This window comes from Manis pentadactyla, chromosome 1 (assembly GCF_030020395.1).
Source record: "Manis pentadactyla isolate mManPen7 chromosome 1, mManPen7.hap1, whole genome shotgun sequence".
In the NCBI taxonomy this organism is placed as follows: Eukaryota; Metazoa; Chordata; class Mammalia; order Pholidota; family Manidae; genus Manis; species Manis pentadactyla.
In genome coordinates, this window is record NC_080019.1 from 14,271,579 (window position 1) to 14,295,577 (window position 23,999).

Consider the following 23,999-nt stretch of genomic DNA (forward strand, 5'->3'; position numbering starts at 1 on the left):
TGACGGTCAGAATCAGAGCCCATTCTACCCAGTTCTTGCCCTGACTGAGCCTTTCCCCTACGTCTCCTAAAAGCTGCCTTCAACTGAAGAAGGGAGAGAAAGGGAGGCCTCCAAGATGCCACACCCTTGGGCTTTAACCAGCATGTTTTCATATACAATTTTGGCTTCTTCCAATAGGTATTTCAGTTCCTATTTATCACCTTCTTTCATCCATGGGTCTAGAGGTACTGAAAATGTCTGAAACAAAAAGACTGCTCTCGATGACCTGCAGCAGCTCTCGGCCTTGGATCAAACTACAGTGTGTTTGAAGAGACATAAGAGCTTGAAAGGGCAGCCTCAGAGACAGAGGGTATAAAACCTGGGCATGGCCCTACTACACAGCGGGGCTGTTCACAGTACTGGTTGCGATATTCAAAACTGAATCAAAGAGTTGCATTTTATACATTATGTATGCGTTGCTACTGCTTTTTTGATTAGAAGACAGAATCACTTTACGTAACTTCCATTTAATTTAACATTTATTTTCATTTTATATCCAGATGTCACATTTTCTACATTAAATATAATCATGCTGTCTCCCCCACCCCACCCACTATATCCTCAGAGAAAAAAAGGAAGAACTTTACACAACTTGAAAGATGGAATGCAGAGAGCTGAGAAGTTGCTATTGTACCCAAGTGACAAGGAACACAGAGACCAGAGCAGACAGGGCAGGAGTGCACAGAAGACAGCTCAGGGCTCACAGCAAGCAGCAGCAGGAATTAACAGGCTGAAGCTTGTAAATGCTATCACCGTGCCACAAGATTATCCTGAAAAGGCAGAGATAGGTCAGAAAAGAACCAAACAGGATTTTCCAAAGGCTGCTCTCAGAGTTTAGAATATCCATACGTGAGCTTTCTCCTCCCGCCTTGCCTTCAGCATCTGGTAAACACTTTAGAAACTTACACCACTGTTAGCATGTCAGAATGTAGAACAGATACAGGTTTTCCTTTCTTCATCTTTATTACACCCCAATTCTTTCCAAGCAACAGTTCCAGTAGTTATTTTAATGATTCCTCTGCACGGAAAGCCAGTAAGGATCAAGGCAAGGCATCTCACTCTATCAGATCAATGCCAGCTGTGCAAAAGCTGCATGACTCAGTGCTACTCAGAGGGGGCGGGAAAGTTCACACACAGGAGTCCTGACTCACACGGACTAAAGAGGAGAGGAAACTCCTTTTCTAATCCCGTCATTGAACAGGAAAGAGAAGGTAGACAATAAAAACCGTCTGCTTAGAGCAAGCAGTGTAGACCTGGAGGCACGCCAACCACACAAAAACAAATGCTCAGGAAGAAGCCTTTTGGCTCTTCCAAAAGGATGCTTTCAGACCTGATTCTGACCCTAATTTGGAAATCGAAGTATTTTAACTTCATATATCGATACTTTGAGGGTGTTGAAAGGTAAGGTCTAGGAGACCCAAATAATGAGGACATGATTAGGCAACTAATGACACCACTGTGCACAAACACATCAGGAAGAAAACTTCACCTCCATCCCTGCAGCTGCTTTAAACATAGCATTGAAGATCCAGGTTTTCTGAATAGGGGGATATTTTAAAACCTGTTAGCAGTTTAAGACATTGCAACAGTGGCACAATATGTTACCTATTCTGCATTTTTAATTACAGGGTAACACAGTAAACTCCAATTCAAGGTGGGGTTGGTGCACTTACAGGGAATAAAGAAAACAGAACAAGCATTTCACAAGAGTATCGAGCCGGCGTTGGAGAGCAGCAGCTAATGTTTTGCAGAGTCTCGAGGGTAAAACTCGCTCAGGGTGCTCTGAGGGATTCTCTTCAGCATTTCTTTGGGGAAGATTCGGAGCAGTTGCCAGCCAATGTCCAAAGTCTCAAAGACAGTGCGGTTTTCGTAAGGACCTTACAAAAAATTGAGATTGAATGAATAAAGGCAAACTACTTCCAACTATCAGTGTTATTCAGTATTATTCTGTTATATGACTAGCACTATGAGCAGAATATAAAAAAAAGAAGAGAGAAGCAGTTAGATCTCCCAAGACTCTATGTGATGGACTGGAAATGAGGGTCCAGACAGGGAAGGTCAGATGCAGAGGTCTAGCCAGCACTGGGAACCAGAGGAAAGGGAGTGCCCTGGACAAGGGACAGCAGGCAGTCTAGAGGGAGTGGGTCAGGGGCAACTTTCTTGACAACTGGGTAGGACCTAAATACCCTGCATCATAGAAAGTAGTGTTTTGTCTGGAGCTCAGTGAAAAAGGCAGTTTCTCAGGAACAGAGGGTGAATTTGAGAGAGGCTAGTACAGACACTTGGAGAGCCTTAAATGCCATGTAAACACCAATAATTTTCAGTTATTATTTTTTAGTAGGAGAATCACCTTTATCCTGTAAATAAATCTCATTTTATAACTAAGGAGTCAGAGTGACTGGAGTTCTGGGTTATTTTCTCTACCAGAAGAATGTCATTTTTATATTCTAAAGGTTTTAAGGTTCTGCATAAAAAATCCAAACAAACAACAATTACACATATGTTGGGGAGTTTAATGTTAACAAGAAAATGTACGATATATATAGAAAAGTGCACAAATCCTATGTGTGTGGCTTCATGCATTATTCTGAAGTAAACCACTGAGGCCAAGCATGGAGTACTGGCAGCTCTGGCACAGGTACAGTGGAGAGACAAGTGAAACAGCCTGAAAACCCTACACGTGCTATGTAATAAAAACCAATACAGACTTTTTAGTACAGGAACAATTAATAAAATTAGTAATGAATTTACTCTGGTATCAGGAATCAGGAAAGCTGGAGAAAAAGCTGGCATCAATGGCCAGGGATGACGGGACAAGGGTTCGAACTAGGCCGTAAGACTCAGTGTGGTCCGACTCAGTGGTCCGAGATCACCAGTATCACCACCATCCAGGAACTTGTCCAAGTACAGAATTTCTGGCCCCACCCAGATCTACTGAATCAGAATCTGCATATCAACAAGATCCCCAGCTGATTCAAAAGCATATTAAAATGTGAGAAACACTGGCCTAAGGTACTGTAATGGGACTGAAAACAGTAAGATATTTTAAAGGACACCACCACAAATTGGTAAATATTTGATCCCAGGAGAATGTGTAAAGAAGGGTCAGAACAATGCCTAGGTACTGAGTTTGGGCTCTGTAGGACAATAGCTGGGCCAGAGGTGGGCAAAATAAAAAGGGAATTGTTAGGCAGGTAGTCAGTTGGCGTAAAATGCTGGTTCTGATCACTGTGACCCTGAGGTGATGATGGGTAAACAAAGGTATTCCAGCTGGAGATGCGGCATTTAAAAGAGCTTCAGAAGGAGGGTAAGGATAATACATGGCAGTTCAGTCAACAGCATAGGGGAAAAGTCAAAGCAATGGGGGGAAAAGCCCAGAAAGAACAAATAAGTAAGCCTTTGGGAACATAAATAATTAAGGAGCTGGAAGGGAGCTCTTTAAAATATTTAAATCTAAAATGGAGATAAAAATAGATGAATCAGAAAAGTCCCAAACCCTCAAAGCAAGAGCAGACCACTGCAGAGGGGTCAGGAGGAAGGAGAACCAGAAATGGAGGCGGCGGAGCAGACGACCAGGTGTAAGGAAGGGAAAATTCAGGTAACAGAGTTGAAAGCAGCGGGGAAGGAGCCAGAGGGCGAAATGCAAAGACAGGACAGGAAGCTGGAAGAACCTTGTCTAATCAGAAGGAAAATCATACTGAGACCAGTGTAAATTCTCAGCCTGGGAAAGTCTTTAAAAGTACATATGCAGCTGTTTATGTTTATAAGAAAGTAGGTGTCTTACCCTGAGCAATAAAGTTCCGTTCAAATTTCTGCAGAAATTCCAAGTAAAGAAGATCATCTGAGGTAAGGGCTTCTTCTCCAACTACAGCTTTCATGGCCTGTACGTCCTTACCGATAGCATAGCATGCATACTAAGGAGAAAAAAGGTTTATGTGAACGGAGATAAGATTTCTTAAATGTTAATAGTAATCTGGGCTATTTTAAGTGTACTGCTGTGGCTATGTCCATAACAGACCACAGGAAGAATTTCACATTACTTACAAACCCAATTCACATAAAGCTTAAATTAAAGTATGAGACCTTTACTCATAGTCTAAGCAGTCTTCAGGCATTCAGTACAAAGACATTACTAACATTTCAAAAAAAATACACTTCAACTGTCAATGAGCTTACATTTTATACAGCATTTAAAAATAACAACTCATACCATGAAGAAATTCATCTCCAAGTTCTAGTCAAGAGAAGTAAATATTTTTGGTATGAGCAGGTCTGCCATTTCTACTGTAAGGTGAAGTACTCTTGTTTGTTTGTGCTTTGTGATACAATCTCGTATGACTATAGAAAAAAGGATCTCAGAATATACAAAGCTATATCCCTTAGGTCTGGTGATTGCTTAACATGTTAAACAAGGAAGACTTTATAATTGCCATTAAGGCTATTAATAAACAAAATGGCTTTATGTCTTGGTTTTTTATTTAGAAATTATATAGCATTAGATGTGGGTTTCAAACACATGATTTTTCATCTTGGTCATCAGCATCAGTTCTTACAAAAAAAAAGGTTGCTTAGTTCTAATGAATGATTATATATTCCACATGACGCCTATACTAAAATTCTACTTGAATGTTAGGGGAGAAGTAAAGTGATAGGGGAGAGAGAGGAGAGGGGTAAGAAAGGTATTTACTTCTTTAATCGCCACCCTTGCGAGGCTACACGTACCAGCTGGTTGGATACGTCAGCGTGGTCCTTTCTGGTCATGCCTTCTCCAATGGCAGACTTCATCAGCCGTGATAATGAGGGCAGCACATTAATAGGCGGGTAAATCTTAGGTAGAATGGAAGGAAAAAATACTATGTTTAAATATAAAATTCAAGCTTTACTGGTAGTAAAGAAGCAACTGAAACTCATTATTCTTTAAATTCCATATAACTACTGCATTTGTTTCCTAGATGAGTTCTAGTACCTTCTCCTAGTAGGAAGAGGAAGTAACACTTTATGACATGTATTTCCTTTGGGAATCAAACCTGAAAAGTAAAATCTACAAAACAGCATATGATTATACTGAAAAACTCAATTTTCAACATCTACCTACAACATGAAATCCAAATGGTCTTCTGAACTCTGACTCATAAACTCACATACAAAATAAAGATTAACAATAATTCCACCTCAAAGCTGATATTAGAAACCAGCATCTGTTACAGAATCACCAAGTATCTGTTTCTGTTTTTCAACCACAAAAGGAATGAAATCTTGCCATAGGCCTTGATGGCATTACAATCAGTGAAGTAAGTCAGACAGAAAAATATCGATAAATACTGTATGATCACACTTATATGTAAAATCTTAAAAAATTAAAAAATCAAGCCAAAAATAAATAAAAAACCCTGAGCTCAAGGATACAGAGAACAGATTGGTGGCAGCTGCCTAAGGCTGGGGCAGGCAACAATGGGTGAAGTGGGTCAAAAGATACCAAGTTCTAGTTACAGAATGAGCTAAGTCATGGGAGTGCAATGTACAGCCTCCTGACCACGGTGAATAACACTGCAAGGCATATTTGAGAGTAGCTAGGAGCGTGGATCTTCAAAGTTCTCATCAAAAACAAAAACAAAAACAAAAACCTTCTTCTTGTGGTGATCATTTTGCAATAATAAATTGAATCATTACACTGTGTACCTGAAACTAATACAATGGTAATTATATCTCAATTAAAAAAGAAAAAGAAAAAAATCTGTTTTTGTATTAATAACAAGATTGGTAGATTATGCCATTATGGAATAGAATACCTCCAAATAGGTTCTTTGAGACAACTGACTCCATTTTAAGGCGCAACAAAGGAACGTGGGTATTTAATTCTTAATTCTGGCACTCTTATCCACATCAGGATTTCAGTATACAGAAATGACAATTTTATAGCCATATTAAAAACCAAAGTTGCTGTCTTCTCAACAAGTATTTCCAATAGCAAAGTCAAAGTCACAAAAGAGTAACTGAGGAGGAGACCTGCAAGCTCTACAGAATCGCTCAGGTGTCAAATACCTGTCTATTGTGCAGCTGTCTGTCCACGTAGATCTGCCCCTCTGTAATATATCCAGTCAAGTCAGGGATGGGATGAGTGATATCTACCAGAGGAAGACATCTCACATTAGTCAAAGTGTCCATCTCATAGAAACAAAGTCCATCTGCATTACCAGCAGCACTGCCTACAACAGTACCACACAGGGTAATTTTCTGTGGTGATAGGAAAGTTTTAGATCTGTGATATTCAGTACAGTAGCCACAAGCCAAACGTGGCTCCTGGGCACTTGAAATGTGGCTGATGTGAGAAACTTTTTTTCAAACTTTATCTAATTTTAATTAACTGTGGGATTTAAATAGCCAAATGTGGCTGGAGGTCAACATACCGGACAGTTTAATTTGTTGAACTGAAGCACAGTCAGACCTGTGTTGGCACATACAGTAAGTTAGCTGCATTCATAAAAAGTACTATTTCTCTTAGTTATATGAACCTCTCTCCAAAATATAAATAAAATTCCATTTTAAACACAAAGTTTCCTTGCAGAGATTTGCCAATTTGATGAATACTGAGAAAACATTCTTTATTCAAAAAGCTATCTGATGGATGGGCAACATTTCAAGGAAAATACAGGAATGCCAGACATGTAAAGCAACACTATGCAGGCAGCTAAAAAGGTCTCACACAAAAAAGCCATTTCTAAGTCTGTTAAATTACATCAGGTAATTCTCCTTGGAACAAAACAAATCATTTTTATGTCAGAGACACACAGTGTACCAGTTAGTGTGAATTACGGACTCAGACTGCCTGGGTTCAAAAGCTATCACTTCCTAACCTTGGCAGACACTTCCCCTCCTTGTTTCTTAGATTAGAGCACCTGCCCCAAAGTTGCTGTGAGAAGCAGATGAGTCAATATTTATAAAGCACTCAGAACAGTGCCTAGCTATAGTGAGCAACCCTGTGCCTGAAACTACCTTATAAAAGCCCATTTAAAAAACTGATATGAGGATAAAAAGGCAGTAAGAGAAGGCGGATGCTGAGCAGTGTCCCCCAAGGAGCACACATTTCAACAGGCATTGCACGATATGCTTCCGACATGCAGAAGAAAAGCAAGTACTTATTCATCAGTGTTTCTGAGGTCTTGTTGCATTACTATTTGTGCTCTTCACTTGGCACTTTAGTTACCTTATTGATGTATATACATAAAAAATATCCAACTAGACAGAGTAACTTATATTATAGACCATATATACATATTTTAAAAAATTTCTTACATCTAGTCCAGTGTCCTACAAACGGCAGGCACTTCGTAGTACTTAATGAAAAATAAAAATTTAAATTACAGAGAAACTTTTTTTTCTTCCACAAAAGGATTATTATTATGGACAGTTTTCACATGAAAATGTTTATTTAGGTGCAAATTACTAGTTCAGGTAAACTCTTGGAGGATAAGTTGTGAAAAGAATTTCAACTCAGAAAGGTAGATGGTGTTTTCTCTTAGAATCAAAGCCCTTACAGTGAGGTCTGCTGAAATCCAAAAACCAAAAACTTACCATCATTAGGCATGGTGAGAATAGGGATTTGAGTAATAGAGCCATTTCTACCTTCCACTCGACCAGCACGTTCATATATTGTGGCTAAATCTGTATACATGTAACCTGGGAAACCTCGTCGACCAGGAACCTCTTCCCTGGCTGCTGACACCTGACAGTAAGTTAAAAAGGAGGATGTCACACACCAGGAACATGAAAAGTAAGGCTTGGTTAGAACATGCTTGTTTGAATAAGACAAATTACAAAGTTGGAAATAACATTTTTCATTTTGAATACTGTCTCTATAGGATGATTTAGAAAAATCTACAAGTTCCAATTATTTCTGCAACAAAAATGTTGTCAACTGGGGACCAGAAGTTTTTTGCTAAAATCACATGGTCACAATGCAAATCTCCAAATACCTTACTAGAAAAAAATCTACTTGCAATTTTATATATCAAAGGAAGTTAATTAAGAGAATATTCTTAGTTCACAAAATGTATTTCATGCTATGGATCTTGCCATATTTATGCAAGCTAATCCTGAAAAGGTTAAAAAAGAATGAAATATTTCATGCACTTTATACACATCATTTAATTCAAAACAACCCTTTGAAAAAGGTAAGACTGCTAACCCCAATTTACAGCTGGAATCGAGGGTCAATTAAATAATTCCCAAGATCCCAGAGTCAGGAGTCCATTCCTTGCACGAAATGAAAATAAGTCATAAGTGGTCTTTCTTTGAGACATGCATACTGGAATACAGGCATACCTATTAATCTACAACCATCAGGAACCCTAAAGCATTAAGACCAACGTTTAAAGTGCTACTTTAGCACCTTCAGAGAGTGAGCTGCAGCAGTGCTACTCAGAGCATGGTCTGCATACCAGCTTTTAACCATGTGCACTGAGGTAACATGGAAAGCAAGAAAAATATTTAGAAAACTGTAACGGCAACTTGACAGAATAATTTTATGTCTTTTGAACCCAATAAAAAAAGTCTGGGCTTATAAAGCATGTATCTTTTTAAAAATGTTCCCTTTTTACTAAATTTTAGAAAAGTATTGGTCTGTGGTGGATGGGGGAAGACAAGTCCTACACTGAAGTAACATGGTGATGGAGCTTAGGGATTTGAGAAGTTGGTTATTTATAGAAAATGTCTCTTCAGAAGCCTTTTCCTTTTACATGCTTAGAAGAGTAACTTACTCAAAATTTCAGTAACTTGCATTAGAACAAACACCCCAAACTCTGGGTGATAAATGCTAGGATTTTCTGAAGGAAAAAGTTCTTAAGAGGATGCTGCCAGACTATGGCTTTTATTTATTTAAATACAAGCATCATTAAAAATAAGACTCCAAAAAGGATTTAAAAAGATTATTAAAAATGGATGGAAACAGAACTCTCTCACTAGAACATTAACTGAAACATCTATATCATTTACTCTACTTTAGAATCAAGGGGACAGTGACAGGGTGACCAACAAGCTAATAATTTAAATCTCATCCTCTAATCATTTCAACTAAGTTGACAGAAAAGAATGTATTTTCCTTTCTGATTAATTATGGTATTCTACAAATCCATAAGCAATGAAGTTTAAAAAACATGATTAAAGAAAGGCAAAAACCTGTGAAGGGACAAGATAACTCTGAAAACCAGTCCATTTTAATTGAGAAAAAAATTACCTCTCGAAGTGCCTCTGCGTAAGAACTCATATCTGTTAGGATAACCAACACATGTTTCTCACACTGATAGGCCAGAAATTCAGCTGTGGTTAGAGCCAAGCGAGGAGTGATAATTCGCTCAATACTGAAATGGAACATTAAGTCCTTTGTCAAACAAAAAGGCCAAAAACAAAACAAAATGATTCTGGAAATAATAGTACAATCTCCCTTTTCAAGTTTTAAGTAGATTGATGAGGGTAAAGCAATAATTACTTTTAAAGTTCTTAAGTAAAGCAGTTATTTTGTAATTATCTAAGAATTATTGAATGCTACAAAATTAAAATGATTACCTAATAATAACCCTTATGTCTCAGAACCATACAGTTCTCAAAACTGAGACAGAGAGGAGAGAAACAGAGAGAAAGGGAGGGAAGAAATAGGGACCAGATTTTTCAGGTAAGAGAAAAGATTATTTATTGAGTATGGACTGTGTGCTAGGTAGTTTATATACATTATCTCATTTAACATGCCCACCCGTGAGACAAGTGTTACTTCTCACATCTGATCAAAGAGGAAACTGAGCTTCAGAGCCTAAGAGATCTGCCCAAAGCCAAGTAACTAGCAAGAAGCAGAGCTGGGTTTTACAGTTATCTCATTCCTGGCCCATGCTGCCTTCACATTTTACCTCCCTCACCTTAGGTAACATTTTGACCTGAAGCCTGAGTGAACAGAAAGAAATAGCTCTATTTACTTACGTTGGGTCATTAGCCAAGTTCAAAAAGAGGCAGACATTGTCCATTGAGCCATTTTCTTCAAAGTCAGATTTGAAGAACCGGGCAGTTTCCATGTTTACCTAAATAGCAATGACTTCATCAGTGCTGGGAGAAGAAAAATTCTGAGTATTTATTTCTGATGAATGGTAAGCTATGGATCTGTATCTTTCCTTCCTTTAAAGTTTCAAATACCCCAACACTTTTCACAAAGCCAACAGAGTAAAAAGCCCACTTCTCACACAGAGAGAATTATTCTTCAAGTTCACAAATGCCAAATTTTAATCCGTAGTTTGCCCAAAATGCCAAGTTGCAATTTCCCTACCCAAAGATAAATTCAATGACATATATATATATATATATAGTTTTCTATATTGTTAAAATAACATAAGAATTTTATATATCATACTGAAACAGAAAAAGAAATACTTACACCCATAGCAGCAAATACAATTGCGAAATTTTCCTCACTGTAGTCTACTACATCTTTGGATTTCTTTACCAAACCAGCCTGGCGACAGATTTGAGCTGCAATCTGATGAAGAATACAAAAGAACTGAGCTGAAATCTAAAATAACATTTCTACAACAAAGTAACTTTTATCCTAAACTTCTGAGAATTGCAATTATAAATGAAACTGGGATGTTTTAAAGGACTTTAACTAACAAAATAATGTACTTTTTGCAAAGATTTGTAATAGTAATTAAGCAAGAAGACTGGTATCATGCATGGATAGCCATTCAATGTAACTGGATTATAATATTTATGTTGAAAACCCCTTATTTGGTTTCTTATTAACAGTGAAGCATTTAAAAATCCTTCCTTGTTAAACATCACATTAAGCAGATCCTAGTTCTCACCTCATTGTGTGGTAAGCCAGCAGCAGAGAAGATGGGAATTTTCTGCCCCCTTGCAATACTGTTCATGCCGTCTATGGCGGAAATGCCAGTCTGAATCATCTCCTCTGGGTATATTCGACACTGAGGATTGATTGGCTGGCCTAATGCATTTCCAAAAGAGAAAATTTTAATACAGTTGTAATTAAGACTAGACTCATATACAGGATTTCTTTCCATTCTTAAAAAAATCAGTTATTTTGGAAATCTGAAAACTGTTTAAATTTTTTCCATTAATCTTTTGTAGATTGATGAAAAATACAGTAGCAGAACTCAATTTCTATAGTGAAATAAAGATACAGCAAATAAGAAAGAAATCCTACTTCAAAGCAATGGTTTTACTATTTACATTTTGGGTATAGCCTCGTGTTAGTCTGCAGTATCTTAATACATTTTATATACATTTTAAGATTATCTCTAGAAAAATTAATTTATTACATAATAAATAAAATAATTAAATATGGAATGTGTTGGTTATCTACTTATAATAGCACACACAAAAAATCACTATTTGGCACAGGTGTAAGACAGATAGAGGCTGTTTTCTCCAAAACACAGAAATTCATTTAATGCCCTTACCCATGATGTCAAGGAAGTCTTCAGCCAGTACAATAGGCCCTCTGTCGATAGGTTTTCCTGATCCATTGAATACCCGACCTGTGACACAGTAACAAGACAGGACAGAGTGGATAATAACTCAAATATTCACATTTTTAAAAAGACTTTATGGAAACAGACCTCTGCCCAGTATGAGTTACAGCATTCATTTACCAAGCATATCCTCAGACACTGGTGTTCGGAGAATATCCCCAGTAAACTCACAGGATGTTTTCTTGGCATCTATACCTGAAGTCCCTTCAAATACCTATCAAGAAAGAGAAGTAATCAGAAGGTTAAAAGAAATTTACATCATAAACACTTAATTTTATTTATCTGTTTAACAGCCCACATAAAGTAAAATACAATGTGTTATCAGATTTGACATGATGAACAAAGAAATGTTCATGGTGATGAAGGACACTGTTAACTTCTAGACCAAGGGTGATGTCTGTGGGGCAAATCTACTAAGCAAGCTAAGAATGTGTTTTACACTTTTAAAGGGTTATTTAAAAAAGAAGAACAAAGGAAGAATGAACAATTCAGAGACTTTAGATGAACCCACAAAGCCTAGAAAGTTTACTACCTGACACTTTACAGAAATTCTGCTGACTTGCTCTCTTAATTTTTTAGGGGAACATATTATCTGAGAAAACTTCAATTTCCCAGAATCAGTAACATTAAAAACTAGGAATTATAATAGATACTTTAAAGAAACAGACTCACTCTTTCAGTTTCATCCCATAAACTGTGAATTCTGCTTTTACCTCTCCTATGATTATCTTCTCCCTTAGACCCATTGCGGAGGCGGGCAGGGGGAAGGAAGCCATTTTACCAGTGGAGCTAACTGGGCTAGAATGGATAGAGGTGTCCTATACTTGGCAAGAGAACATGCAAAAATATCCACTCCTCCCCACCAGTCAGTAATTCATCTCTAAAGATATACTTATTCAGTGATGCTAGAAAAAACAAGCAGTATTCCTTATGTTTTGTGATTGGGAAAAAGATCAAATAGCCAGGTTTTGAAAATGATGCTTACCTGAACCACTGCTTTGGAACCACTAACTTCTAGAACTTGCCCACTTCTCTTTGTGCCATCTGGTAACGTCAAGTGGACAATCTCAGCATATCTGGGAAACTATACAGGAAAAAATAAGGGATCAATAACCAACATCTTAAAAGCTCCCCCAGTTACTCTATATGCTCTACCATGGCATGTATACATGTACAATCCCCATCTCCCCACAGGTATATTATACATACAGGTATATTACGAGAGTGTGTAATATCCTCAGGTAGTAGTTTATATCCTTAAAACATTTAACACCACCAGCACACACAGCACAAGGTACAGAGAATTCATTAAAACAAAGCCATTAATTTATCTTTTACTTGTGTATATGTTTTATTAAAGTTTTGAGACTAAATAAAGGCACAAAACTTTGCAAATAACCATGTTCCCACTACTCAGAACTGATGTTTGCTTCTGGGCTGAGTACATCATCATCTTTGTTCTTTATGAGGTGAGGGGTAAAATGCAACTAAGTCATAAAATACATATTACTGTAATATAATAATGCTAACATTTCCTCCTCAATGTAATTCTAACTAGATATATACTCCTCTAATCCATTATTTTAAATGCATGTTTCTAAAAATGTAGTGCCAAAACATTTAATATTTTAAAATGCATGTTTCTAAAAAATGTAGTGCCTAAAGTATGAACAGCAACATACTTACTATATCATTCTGCAACAGGTTTTTGTTTTTTCACTTGACCTAATGTTGTGGTTCTGCCATGATAATATTTACTTATTTTGCCAACATAATCTATTGAAAGATGCATCAATATTTTGTGTGATATGAAGGGAGATATCTGTCAGTTAAACTGTGGTGCACCACTGATTGTTAAGATAACCTGATTTTGGAGATGCTAGTATGTGAATAAATGGACATCTCATAATTAATGTTAAACAGATGTAAAAAATAAAATTAAATGATGACACCACATTGTATTCACTTTTTCTTCCGCCAATGGAGTTCAAGCTTACTCCAACTTACACTATTATGAACAGGTGGCAATGAACATTCTCCCATGCGACTCCTCATAAAGTGGTCCAAGTTTTCCTAGGGTATTTGGTTACCTGGTGGTGGACTACAAGCTGTGCCAATTTGCTGCCAAATTACACTGCGAAGGACTATAGTAATTTACAATCTCCCTAGCAATATACAAAAATACCTTTTTCCTATATCTCTGGCAATCATATATCATTGAACTGTAATTGTTGCCATTCCAGTAAACTTAAAAAAAAAAAGGCATCTTCTCAATTTACATTTTCCTGATTCTACTAATATTGAGCATCTTTTGTGTTAATATTCAAACTTCATTTCTTTTGATTGGCTTACTAATATCTTTTCCCCACTTTTCAACTGGATCTGCTTTTTCTTATTATTTGTATGAGTTTTATAGATTCTGGATATCAATCCTCTTATAAATATTTGTCCTCAGTCTGTTTCATATCTTTTAATTTCCTTTGTAATATCTCATATAGAAATTTTAAAACTTTAATAAAATGACTTATTTTCCTTTATGATTTGTGCCTTTTCTTTTTTAGGAAAACCTTCTGCAGTATAAAAATGGTCTCCTACACTCTTTTGTTTTTAACTTAAAGTATACACAAAGGTCTTCATATTTAAGTCTGGATTTATTTGTGGTATGCAGTTTTATTTTATTTTTCTCATGATTATTCTTTCTCATGTAGGAAGCCAAATGCCCCAATGTTATTCGCTGAGTAGCACAAAATGTTCTCCACTAACTTGTAATGTCACTTTTTAAATTTACCAAGTCCTGGTTTTAGGACTGTTAATTTTGTTCCACTGATACACTTGTTTATTCCTACACCAAATCTTTATCTTAATAACTCTAATTGGTTTTGTTACATGGGACAATGAATATCTTTACTATTCTGAGTCTTTTCATGCACGATTATGAAAGCTCCATTTAAGTCTTCTTTTATGTCTTTCAACAAAGTTTTGCAGCTTTTTGAAAATTATTAGTGACTATTTTAATTCATTACTTCAGGTACATAGAACACTACTGATTTCTGTAGATTAATTCTTGCATCCAGCAACTCTGTTTTACATCACTGTTTTTGGTGAATATATGAAGTAACTGAAATATGACCAGGAGGTAAGCTTTGCTATGCTTAACCTTGAGATTAATTTGTGTAGGTATCTTGGCACACACAAAAATACAAACTTAGTGATAAAGCTGAAGAGACAAGGCACCTTGCCCTTTCTTTTAAGAAATGTTTTTCAACTTTTTTTTTTTGTTTCCAGATGGGTCACATGCCAAATATACTTCATTTTACTTCTCTGAACAAATCAGTAATCGTGTGCCTTTCCCTTGAGTCTACCCCAGCACCGGCCAAGGTAGAGTTCCTCTTCTAGAGAGCGTACTATATAATTTCCTCTGAAGATATTTTGCTCCTAGAGCTCAGGCAGGCGCTTTTGCCTAGGGTATTCAATTAGACTATATTCAATGCCTCTTGTTCTAAGATAATACTAACAGTGTTTGTAGTTCTTATATATAGGGGTGACTAAAACAATAAGTAATTAAAGATCTTTACAACAAACTCAGTAAGTAAAAACTATTCTTTGCCTTTAGGGTTTTAGTTACTGTTGTTATAATCTGTTCTTATTTATTCATTACTTGAATACCAGAGTCAGGCCCCTAAAGACAAAAGTAACATTGTTTATTCAAAGACCTTAAATTTTAGTAGGGAAGACAAATACCATACTTAGTAAACACCTGGCAGTCTATGACAAGTGCTGCAAGGTATCACTTATCTATATGGTGTCCTACAGGTTATGCAACACATTCATAAATGTTGCTGCTACCTGATAAACCTGTAAGGTCAGACTAACCAAAAATAGATAAATATCAAAAAAAATTTTTTCAGACAAAGGACTCTAGCCACAAGCAATCTACAATAGATGGAGTACTAGATTCTAGTCTTTTGATCTAAAACTCTTGTACCCTATATAACACTGACAATCAGACCAACAAATGGCTTAAAAATCATAACATAAAATTTATAAAGTGTACTAAACAGGACTTAATACCACGTTTTTAACTATATTAATACGTAAACAAAAAATGAGAGTGGTATTACCTTAACATGATCTAAGATCACTAGTGGACCATTGACTCCTGATACAGTCTTGTATGCTGGAAAGGAAATAGAAGAGTCAGCTTTAGTCAACTAGGACAGCAGCATAAATAATGTCTAGTATTACCCAAAAGCTCTCACTACTTTATCTTACCTATTATAATATGTAGCACTGTTTTAAAATTTTTTCACCGAACTTATAAAATATGCCTGTGCAACTTTTCATAACCCATTCTCATCCAATCAAATACATTTTGAGTCCTTACTATATAAGTCACATTGTTTTAAGGACCCAGAATACAAAAACAAATGTGGGAAGTTATGAGGTTAGAGGTTCATATGGAGACACGGGGAGGCAGGGGCTCTGACAGAGGTGTGCAAAGGGTATGTGGGAGCATAGGAAAAACCTAGCAGTTCTTACCTTAAAGAGAAAAGGGAAAGCTTTATAGAACAGGTGGCACTTAGAAACATAGACAAGGAAGGGAAAGGAAGTCATTAACAACTTTAAGCACAAGTGACAAAACTCACAAAAGGAAATTTGAGAAAATGTAGTCTGTACGGTAAAAAGCCATGATTACATGGTGTCATAAGCCCTATGGGAAAAGAGCTTGATGAAGGGGGTGGTGGGCAATGAAATCAAAGGCCAGAGGGTCGAGTAGGAAAAACATCCAAAGTAGTCAAATGTTAGTATCAGTTTAGAGACTTCCATTAGCCACTGTAAATTAGTCCCTAGGAATAAACCTGCACTCTATAAGGTATCCAAATCTTCAACTCTAACATATGTCATGTGTAATCATAATTAGTAAAACAGAACACTCAGAAGGAGAGTAATTCTAACATCAGAATTGGTTAAAATTCATGATCAGCTGAAGAAACAAATTAAATAAATGTTTAAAGAAAACTTAACACAAGGCCTAAAATAATTTGTAAGAAACTGTCAACCAAATAGGAATTTTTCACTTGCTTGATTTCTTCTTAGGTCTTGGACAGAGATTTCTGGCACAAATGCAGACTCCCAAGAATGAGGAAACCATTTAATAACCAGTCTGTCCACTCAAGGCGCTACAGAAATTAAAAAACACAATTTCTTCAGTCAGGAAGCAAAAGCTCTGGTACAAACACTGGGAACGGACAAGCACTACAGGGCCCTCCTCTTTCTCACTGGATATTTAAATTCTGACACCAAATATTCGCTTGAATGTATCTGTAATTGTGATAACTTCAACAGAAGCCCCAAAATAACCTATTTATTTTTAAAGGACAACTCACACATTTAAGTTACTCGAATGGGTAGTACATGTAAAAGAATTAATCATTCCCTTAAGATTATAGAAAGACCCTAGTTGTTACATTTTTTTGCTACTTTTATAAAAATCCTCTCCATGTTATTAAAATAGTCCAATACTCTCACAAATAATTCCAACCCCTAAGAAAATTTCTTCATTGTTCTCACTTAAAAGAGTCCATTCTGATTTTTAAAGACTTTCTAAAATTGCTAGTGGAAATGCAAAGTGAGCTACATTAGAAACATATTTTCTTAGGACTCATTTTTTTCAGAATATAGAAACACAGACCTTTTCAAAACCCTTATCTGAACAGTTGGGATGGGAGGAGGGAGTGCGTTGGTGGTGGGGGCTTGTCTCTCTGAGATTTACAGGCAACTCCTTATTGAATAAAACGTAACAAATAGAATTCTTCGGATTCTGAAAAAATCTCTTTAATTCTTTGTCCAGATGCTCTTTTGAACTTCTAACCTCTACAACAATGATGCTTCAGAATCTCATGCTTAAATCTGAGCTAATTTAAAATTATGAAGTTTTGCTGGTCAAGAGCAAAAACTTGACGAAGAAAAATAATCACTAGTCACTGCTGCTTCTGGAAACAGAATCAAGTTGACTTCTACTACAGAAGACCAGATTCTACTTCATAAAGCAGTCTTCAAATTTGGGACAATGTATATAGTCACAAAAAAAAAGGCAGCCATTCAAATCGATGAACACCAACACCACCAACAGATATTTAACAAATATTGGTCAGAAACTATCATTTAATTGTCATAAGAGGTTTATGAATTAATTGACACCACTCCAAATATTAGAAGAGAAAAAGGATTCTGAGAAATTAAGTTAACTACCCTGAGGACCTGAACTTACTCCAGTCTGATTCTGGAGTTGCTTTATTCTTTAACTCTGTACTGCAGCTCAAATTCTGAAACTGAATTGGTTGTTTTTTTGAAGTCTGATACACACTTGTAATTATTTGCAAGACTTCTTTTTATTGGCAAAGTAATCTTATGGATGCAAGTTTAACAATGAAAATATAAGGTGTTTTTACTCTTTAATGCACTGGACAGTATTTCCTTTGTCTCTACATTTTGTCATTACTGTAAAACAATCTCTAATGGGGTGCAGCCACTGGAAGAGTTTAAGTAGAGAGAGAGAAGCAGCTAATAGAGATGCTTTCTTTAGCAGTCTTGTCTGCTGGAAAGCATGAAAAGCTGGATGTTACTTCAGATGCAAATCAGAGACCAGGCAACATGCCTGACTTAAATTAAACTAACATACACAAACTAAACTAGTAAGTGTTATAACCCAAACTAGACCAGATGTATTACCAATTTTCTTTGAAGAGTGCTTCACACTTACAGAGAACATCTTCAGATAGGTTACCTCATTTCAGCTTCACAAAACCCTGGGAGGTAGGCAAGGCTGATACACCCACTCTACACCTGAAGAAACTAAGACTGAGAAATTCACTAAATGGGAGGGCCAGGATTAGAACTGGTTTTTTTGTTTGTTTCCATAATTCTAAAGTTGGTATATTGTGACCCTATAATATTTCTGAACTTAGTTCCTGGTATAACGAAAAAATATGCAAATACAATTTGTGGGTAAAATTGTAATATTTCCAGAATATCTTGCCTGGCTTTAGTACATCTGCATATCAATAGGTGCTCAAGAGTGGAGAGAATTATGGCCTTAGTGCATTTGCATCATTTCTCAGGGGTGCAGAGAACTTCATCTCCATATCAGTGGGAATTACCTGGGCAACAGAGGGCTTATCAGTACCTGAGAGGTGAGGGGAGGGCTGATTTTTGCTTCTTCCAGAGCAGAGGAGAAAGACAGCCTGGGACTGCAGCAGTTTGTGAGCAATAAATGCATTTTAAACTTTTATTTCTCCCTTTGACTGATTTCGGTTTTTAGAGGTATTTTGCCCCGGGATTTCCTCTTCCCAGATTTACATCTGGCACAGTCAGCAGGATTCCTTTGAACCCTAAATCTGTCATAATGGGTGCTACCTTTGGGAGGGCCACCCATAGAAACGATGGGGAGAGGTGGCACTTGTGCCGAGGGACATGTGTCTACATTCGTGTGGTCATGGAGGCACCACCGCCGCTGTTGGCCATGCTGACTCCGGCCGATGGCCCAAGCCTAAGGCTATTGCTTCTGCCACTGCTGCCGGCTGGAGCCTGGTCACAACTATGGAAATGAGCAGAGATCTGGTATATCTTAATAGAGAAGCAATTGGCTGCTGTGTACCACACCTTACTGACTACAGAGCCCACTGCCAGAAGAGCTCCAACCAAGGTAATAACCACCTATCCCATTGCCGGGTGGGTGAGAGACTGGACCCAAAGGCCACGGAGTGGCATGGCGCAGACACCTACCATGTATCATGTGACTGGCCATTTGCCTTTGGCATCCCAAGGGAATAATGAAGCCAACACATCGGCCCAGGTGCGCTGCCTAGAAGGAAAGCCTGCCTCTGATGTGGCCCAATGGCTACATCAGCATTTGTTGCAAGTGGGGCAAAAGACAGTGTGGGCTGTAGCCCATCAGTGGGGCTTGTCATTGACCTTTGAAGAAGTCAGCTGAGCCTGGAAGGAGTGCCCTGCACATTGTGCAGATCAGCAAACCACCAAGAGGGGCCTAGAGCATCTCTTTGCAGCCTATGGCTGGTCGCTGGTAATTGAGAGCGATCAAGGCACCCACTTTATTGGACATGCGTTGCAAGGATGGGTACAGCAATTAGGAATAAAATGGATGTGGCCCTGGACATTTCGACTCATGGACTGGTAATGACTGGCTCTTCTGGCACCTTGAGGTAAAGGCCTGGAAGCTGGCCTCCTGTGTATTCCTGGAATAACAGCAAAGTAGCCTCCCCAAATCACGGTTATTTGCTTCTATAGTCCTTGTGTTCGGGATGTGCCCCCTGGCTGCAGATGCCACGTGATGGCTTGAATGGACGAGCTTTGGACTTAATCTGCATGGTACTTTGAACCTAGCTGAATCCTCTGAATTGAGAATTATCATGATTGTGTTGTTGTCAAGAAAAAAATGCTTAAAGAGACGCTTGAATTTGTGTAATGTTTGGTAAAGTTTTGTGAGCAATCTAGCATGGTTGTTAGGAATGAATAAACAAGGGTAGAAACATATTTTGTGCTTAGTGAGAGATTGTGCTGTCAAGTACATTTACTTAATCTGCATAGGCTGAATCCTCTGGCTTGAGGATTATCAAAATTTTATTGCTGTTGCTATTGTTAGATTGGTCAGAAGAGGAGGAAGAGGGGGAATGAATAAATTGTAAAGCGAGATTTCTGGAGGGGTGGCCTGTGGGTAGAATTGTAACATTTCCAGAGTATCTCACCTGGCTTTAGTACATCTGCATATCAACAGGTGCTCAAAGGGGGACAGAAGTATGGCTTTAGTGCTTTTGCATCGTTCCTCAGGGGTGGAGAGAAGTTCATCTCCGTATCAGTGGGAATTACCTGGGCAACAGAGGGCTTATCTGTACCTGAAGAGGTGGTGGTGGTGGGGGCGGTTTTTGCTTCTTCCAGAGCAGAGGAGAAAGATGGCCTGGGACTGCAGTTTGTGAGCAATAAATGGATTTTAAACTTTATTTCTCCCTTTGACTGACTTCAGTTTTTAGAGGTATTTTGCCCCAGGATTTCCTCTCCCCGGACTTAAACAATTCCTAGTACTTGGATTATAAAAAGGTACTAAGACAGTTTTAGGACGAAAAAAAAAGCAAAGAAAATATCAAACACTACCTTTTATCTCTCAACAATATTTATCCAGCTTCCTCATCATTACTATTAAGAGCCACCAAAGCAAAGGTAACAGTTCAGAGTAAAGCTGCCTTTCAAGAAAGTCAAAACCCATTCACAATTACAGAAACACTTCTAATAACCAAAATAATGACCACTCTCCTCTTTAAAATTTCCAAGCGAACAAGAACTTGGGTCTGCAGGGGATAATTAGAACTTCTGACTAACATAGCAGATACATGTTTACATTACATGCTGAACACTTTACAACTAAAAAGTCCCATCTGTGATTCTGAACTATCAAGCAGGCAATAAATATTTATGGAGTAACATTTAAAAACCAAAATTTACAAAGGTTTTAAGAAGCACATATTTTGTCAGATGACATTCTCTTCCTCCTGCAGGATGTAAGATTGTTCAACACCACTAACACCACTTAATGATTGTGAAATTGTCAGAGAAAACTCAACTGCTATTGCACAAAAGATATCTAGTCCTTGAGCCTCCACCTTATTAGCAAAACAAAAACCCAGAGCATCATCTTCTGTTGTGCAAGAATAGAGAGACCCACACCCTGAGCAGTGGGTGCTATGGGAGCGGCTCTAAATAGAGGGCCAGAACTAATACAGGAATTCCTCTATTTGACTTTTCATTTGAGCTAGCTCAGCTGTACAATGTAAGAAACTTAACATTAGTTGTATTAGGATCCCAAGAACAATGGAGATTACTAACTCGAAATGTTGAGCATCCAAAAGCTCTGTGTATATTATTGACCCTTGCTCAAAGTTTAACAGAAAATCAAGTTTTCTTTACTTGTGACTTTATAAATTCAACTAAAGTGCTCAAGATTATTCCAAGTCTGCATATCTCATTTTCCATTTCTTGTGAACAGCCCCATAATCCTGAAGCTGTTTTGAGAGAATCCAATTTGTACAACGAAACTTTCAATTTCTATTGTTTCAATAAATACACAACATTAACTGTAATACATAACACTTAAAATGGCATCAATCTTCAGAAAAATTATGGTTAATGAGTATTCAGAAGTAGTTAAAACTGTTGACTTGAATCAAGAATGTGACAATATAGTAAAAAGATGATATCCAAATGCAGTTAACCTGTAAGCATAAATATGATAAATCATTTATGATAATGATATATATAATTTATGATCACTTAAGAATAACCAAGGGACAAAAGAGGAACTCACTCAAGTATCCCAACTCCCTACCTTAATTTCATCTGTATTAAAAATTACCCATTAAAGTATAAGAAGAGTTTAAACACAAGCTATGCAACAACTACAAGACACTTTCTACATCTCAAGCACTGTGCCAGGCACAGAGGATACAAAAAGGATTCCTGAGGTTCATTTTTAAACATTATGTTGCAATAATTCTTCCAGGAGGGATCTTATCTGGAGAAGCTCTTTAGTCTCTGGCTAAGCACACAGAATGTTGAGAAATCATACTCTTCTCCTGTAAGGGTTTACAAACTCAATCATGGCATACTCTTTTAACAGTATTATTATTTGAGTTGATACTGTCTGAATTGATGTTGAGCAAATAATTATCTAGAAAATAATTCCTGAACCCTTAAATCTATTCCTAGAAGCACCATTAATGTCTATTTGTTCAACACAAAGAAAGCAAAGCACAGAAATCCAATTCATAAAAGAGAATTTGCAAGTGTTAGGTATTAATTTATTGTCAAAGTCTATATACGAATGCAACATCTGTCAATTTCCTGAAACATTTACTTCAGCTCATATAAACACCCAGCAGACATTTTCTAATTCAGATAATTCCAAGTGTAAAAAGCACATTTCAGTAAACCACAGAATCGAGTGTTTTCCTTCTTCCTCACACTGCAATGCTGTCATATGACCCAGTGGCAGATCAGGATGGAATTAGTCAGGCTGGAGAGCACAGAGCACGGAGGCTGAAAACCTTTAATCTGAAACCTTTTTTCACCAATGAGCCACCTACCAACAGGCACTCTGGCAATTAACCAGTGAAGTAGTTTCACCACCTGGGGAAACATCAGGTGCTTTCCCAAGTTTTAAAAAGTCTATTTTCAGGGCTTATCCCCGGTTCCTAAGAAAGCTGTAAAGAGGTCTGATGCTACACAACTATATTGTTTAGTAAAAAAATCCACTTCTCAGAACTGGTAAGCAGCCCACTTACACCTGGTTTGTTAAGGCCTTTTTAATAATCACAACATTTAAACATGCCTATGCACATGTACATGTTTTACATACACACCATTTAATATGGGCAAAATTGCTTGGCTTCCCCAAGATAGCCTTGCACTCAACCAAATCAGGTTAGCTGGTCAGTAGAAGAGGAGGCAGTGGTAGAAAAGACCCAATGAGAATTAAGAAACCTGGAATTTTAGTTCCTGCTCTGCTCATACTTAGGTGTCTAAAGCTTGGCAAGTGCTGTCCCTCCGAGAACCTTAGGCTTCTCGCTGTAAAATGAGAGGGTGAGACTAGCTGCTCTGCAGGGTACCTTTCAGCTCTGGTGTTCTTGGATATCTAGGCGTCCCCCTGTGGAGCAGCCCCTCCACCGAACAACAGGCCCCTCTGGCTGCGGGCCTGCCCTCCATCCAGGGAAGGCCTGACCGCGTAAGCGATGGCACTACACCGCCTGCCTCGGGAGGAGCTCAAGACCTGCCCTGAGGTCCACACCACGGGGATGCGAAGGGGCGCTGCCTCGACCCCTGGCTGCTCAAATGAGATCAGGGGAAGATGAAGATTGGAAAGAGGGCCAGCGGCCCTCCCTCGGAGGCAGGAAGCAGGTGCCTGGGGATGCCCCGGTCCAGGTGGGCTGGAGGGCGGCACAGCCAGGGGCCCACCGCCACCAGGCAAAAGCGCCCGTCAGCGCTCCTGCCCTCGGCCCACGCATATCATGGAAACGCTGGGTACGTTCAAGCCTCCTTCTAGGGACAGACTTACGGCTCAGGGTTCGGGGCCGCGAGAGGGATAAATATCCCCCAACCTCTCGGGCCGGCTAGGCAGAGGGGTGGGAGCAAGGGGCTGGGCTGAGGAGCGGACAGGGTTCGTCTGGCTCTCCGATACTCACTGAGGCGAGGCTGGGAAAGGTAGTTCCGGCTCACCGCCAGCGCCTGCTCCCGGGATCCCACCACTGGCCCGCTGGTGGGCACGGGTAGCTCGGGCGCAGCCCCGTTCACGATCCCCCGCATCGCGCGCAACGCCATCTTGTCTCCTCCGTCCCGACTGTCCCGCAGCAGCGCCGCGCAGGCGCA

The 23,999-nt window shown here is 38.4% G+C and overlaps 1 protein-coding gene across 1 annotated transcript; it reads right to left on the reverse strand.

The window, feature by feature from the left end:
* Positions 1-500: 500 nt before the first annotated feature.
* On the reverse strand, positions 501-23,999 carry ATP6V1B2 (ATPase H+ transporting V1 subunit B2). Its single transcript, XM_036889011.2, has 14 exons — positions 23,816-23,999; positions 15,689-15,744; positions 12,553-12,651; positions 11,688-11,781; positions 11,496-11,573; positions 10,881-11,020; positions 10,454-10,555; positions 10,006-10,103; positions 9,272-9,395; positions 7,612-7,762; positions 6,082-6,164; positions 4,762-4,866; positions 3,824-3,953; positions 501-1,916 (listed from the first exon to the last, which is right to left on the reverse strand). The coding sequence occupies exons 1-14, from the start codon at positions 23,949-23,951 to the stop codon at positions 1,777-1,779; spliced, it is 1,536 nt and encodes a 511-aa protein (XP_036744906.2). The 5' UTR covers positions 23,952-23,999; the 3' UTR covers positions 501-1,776.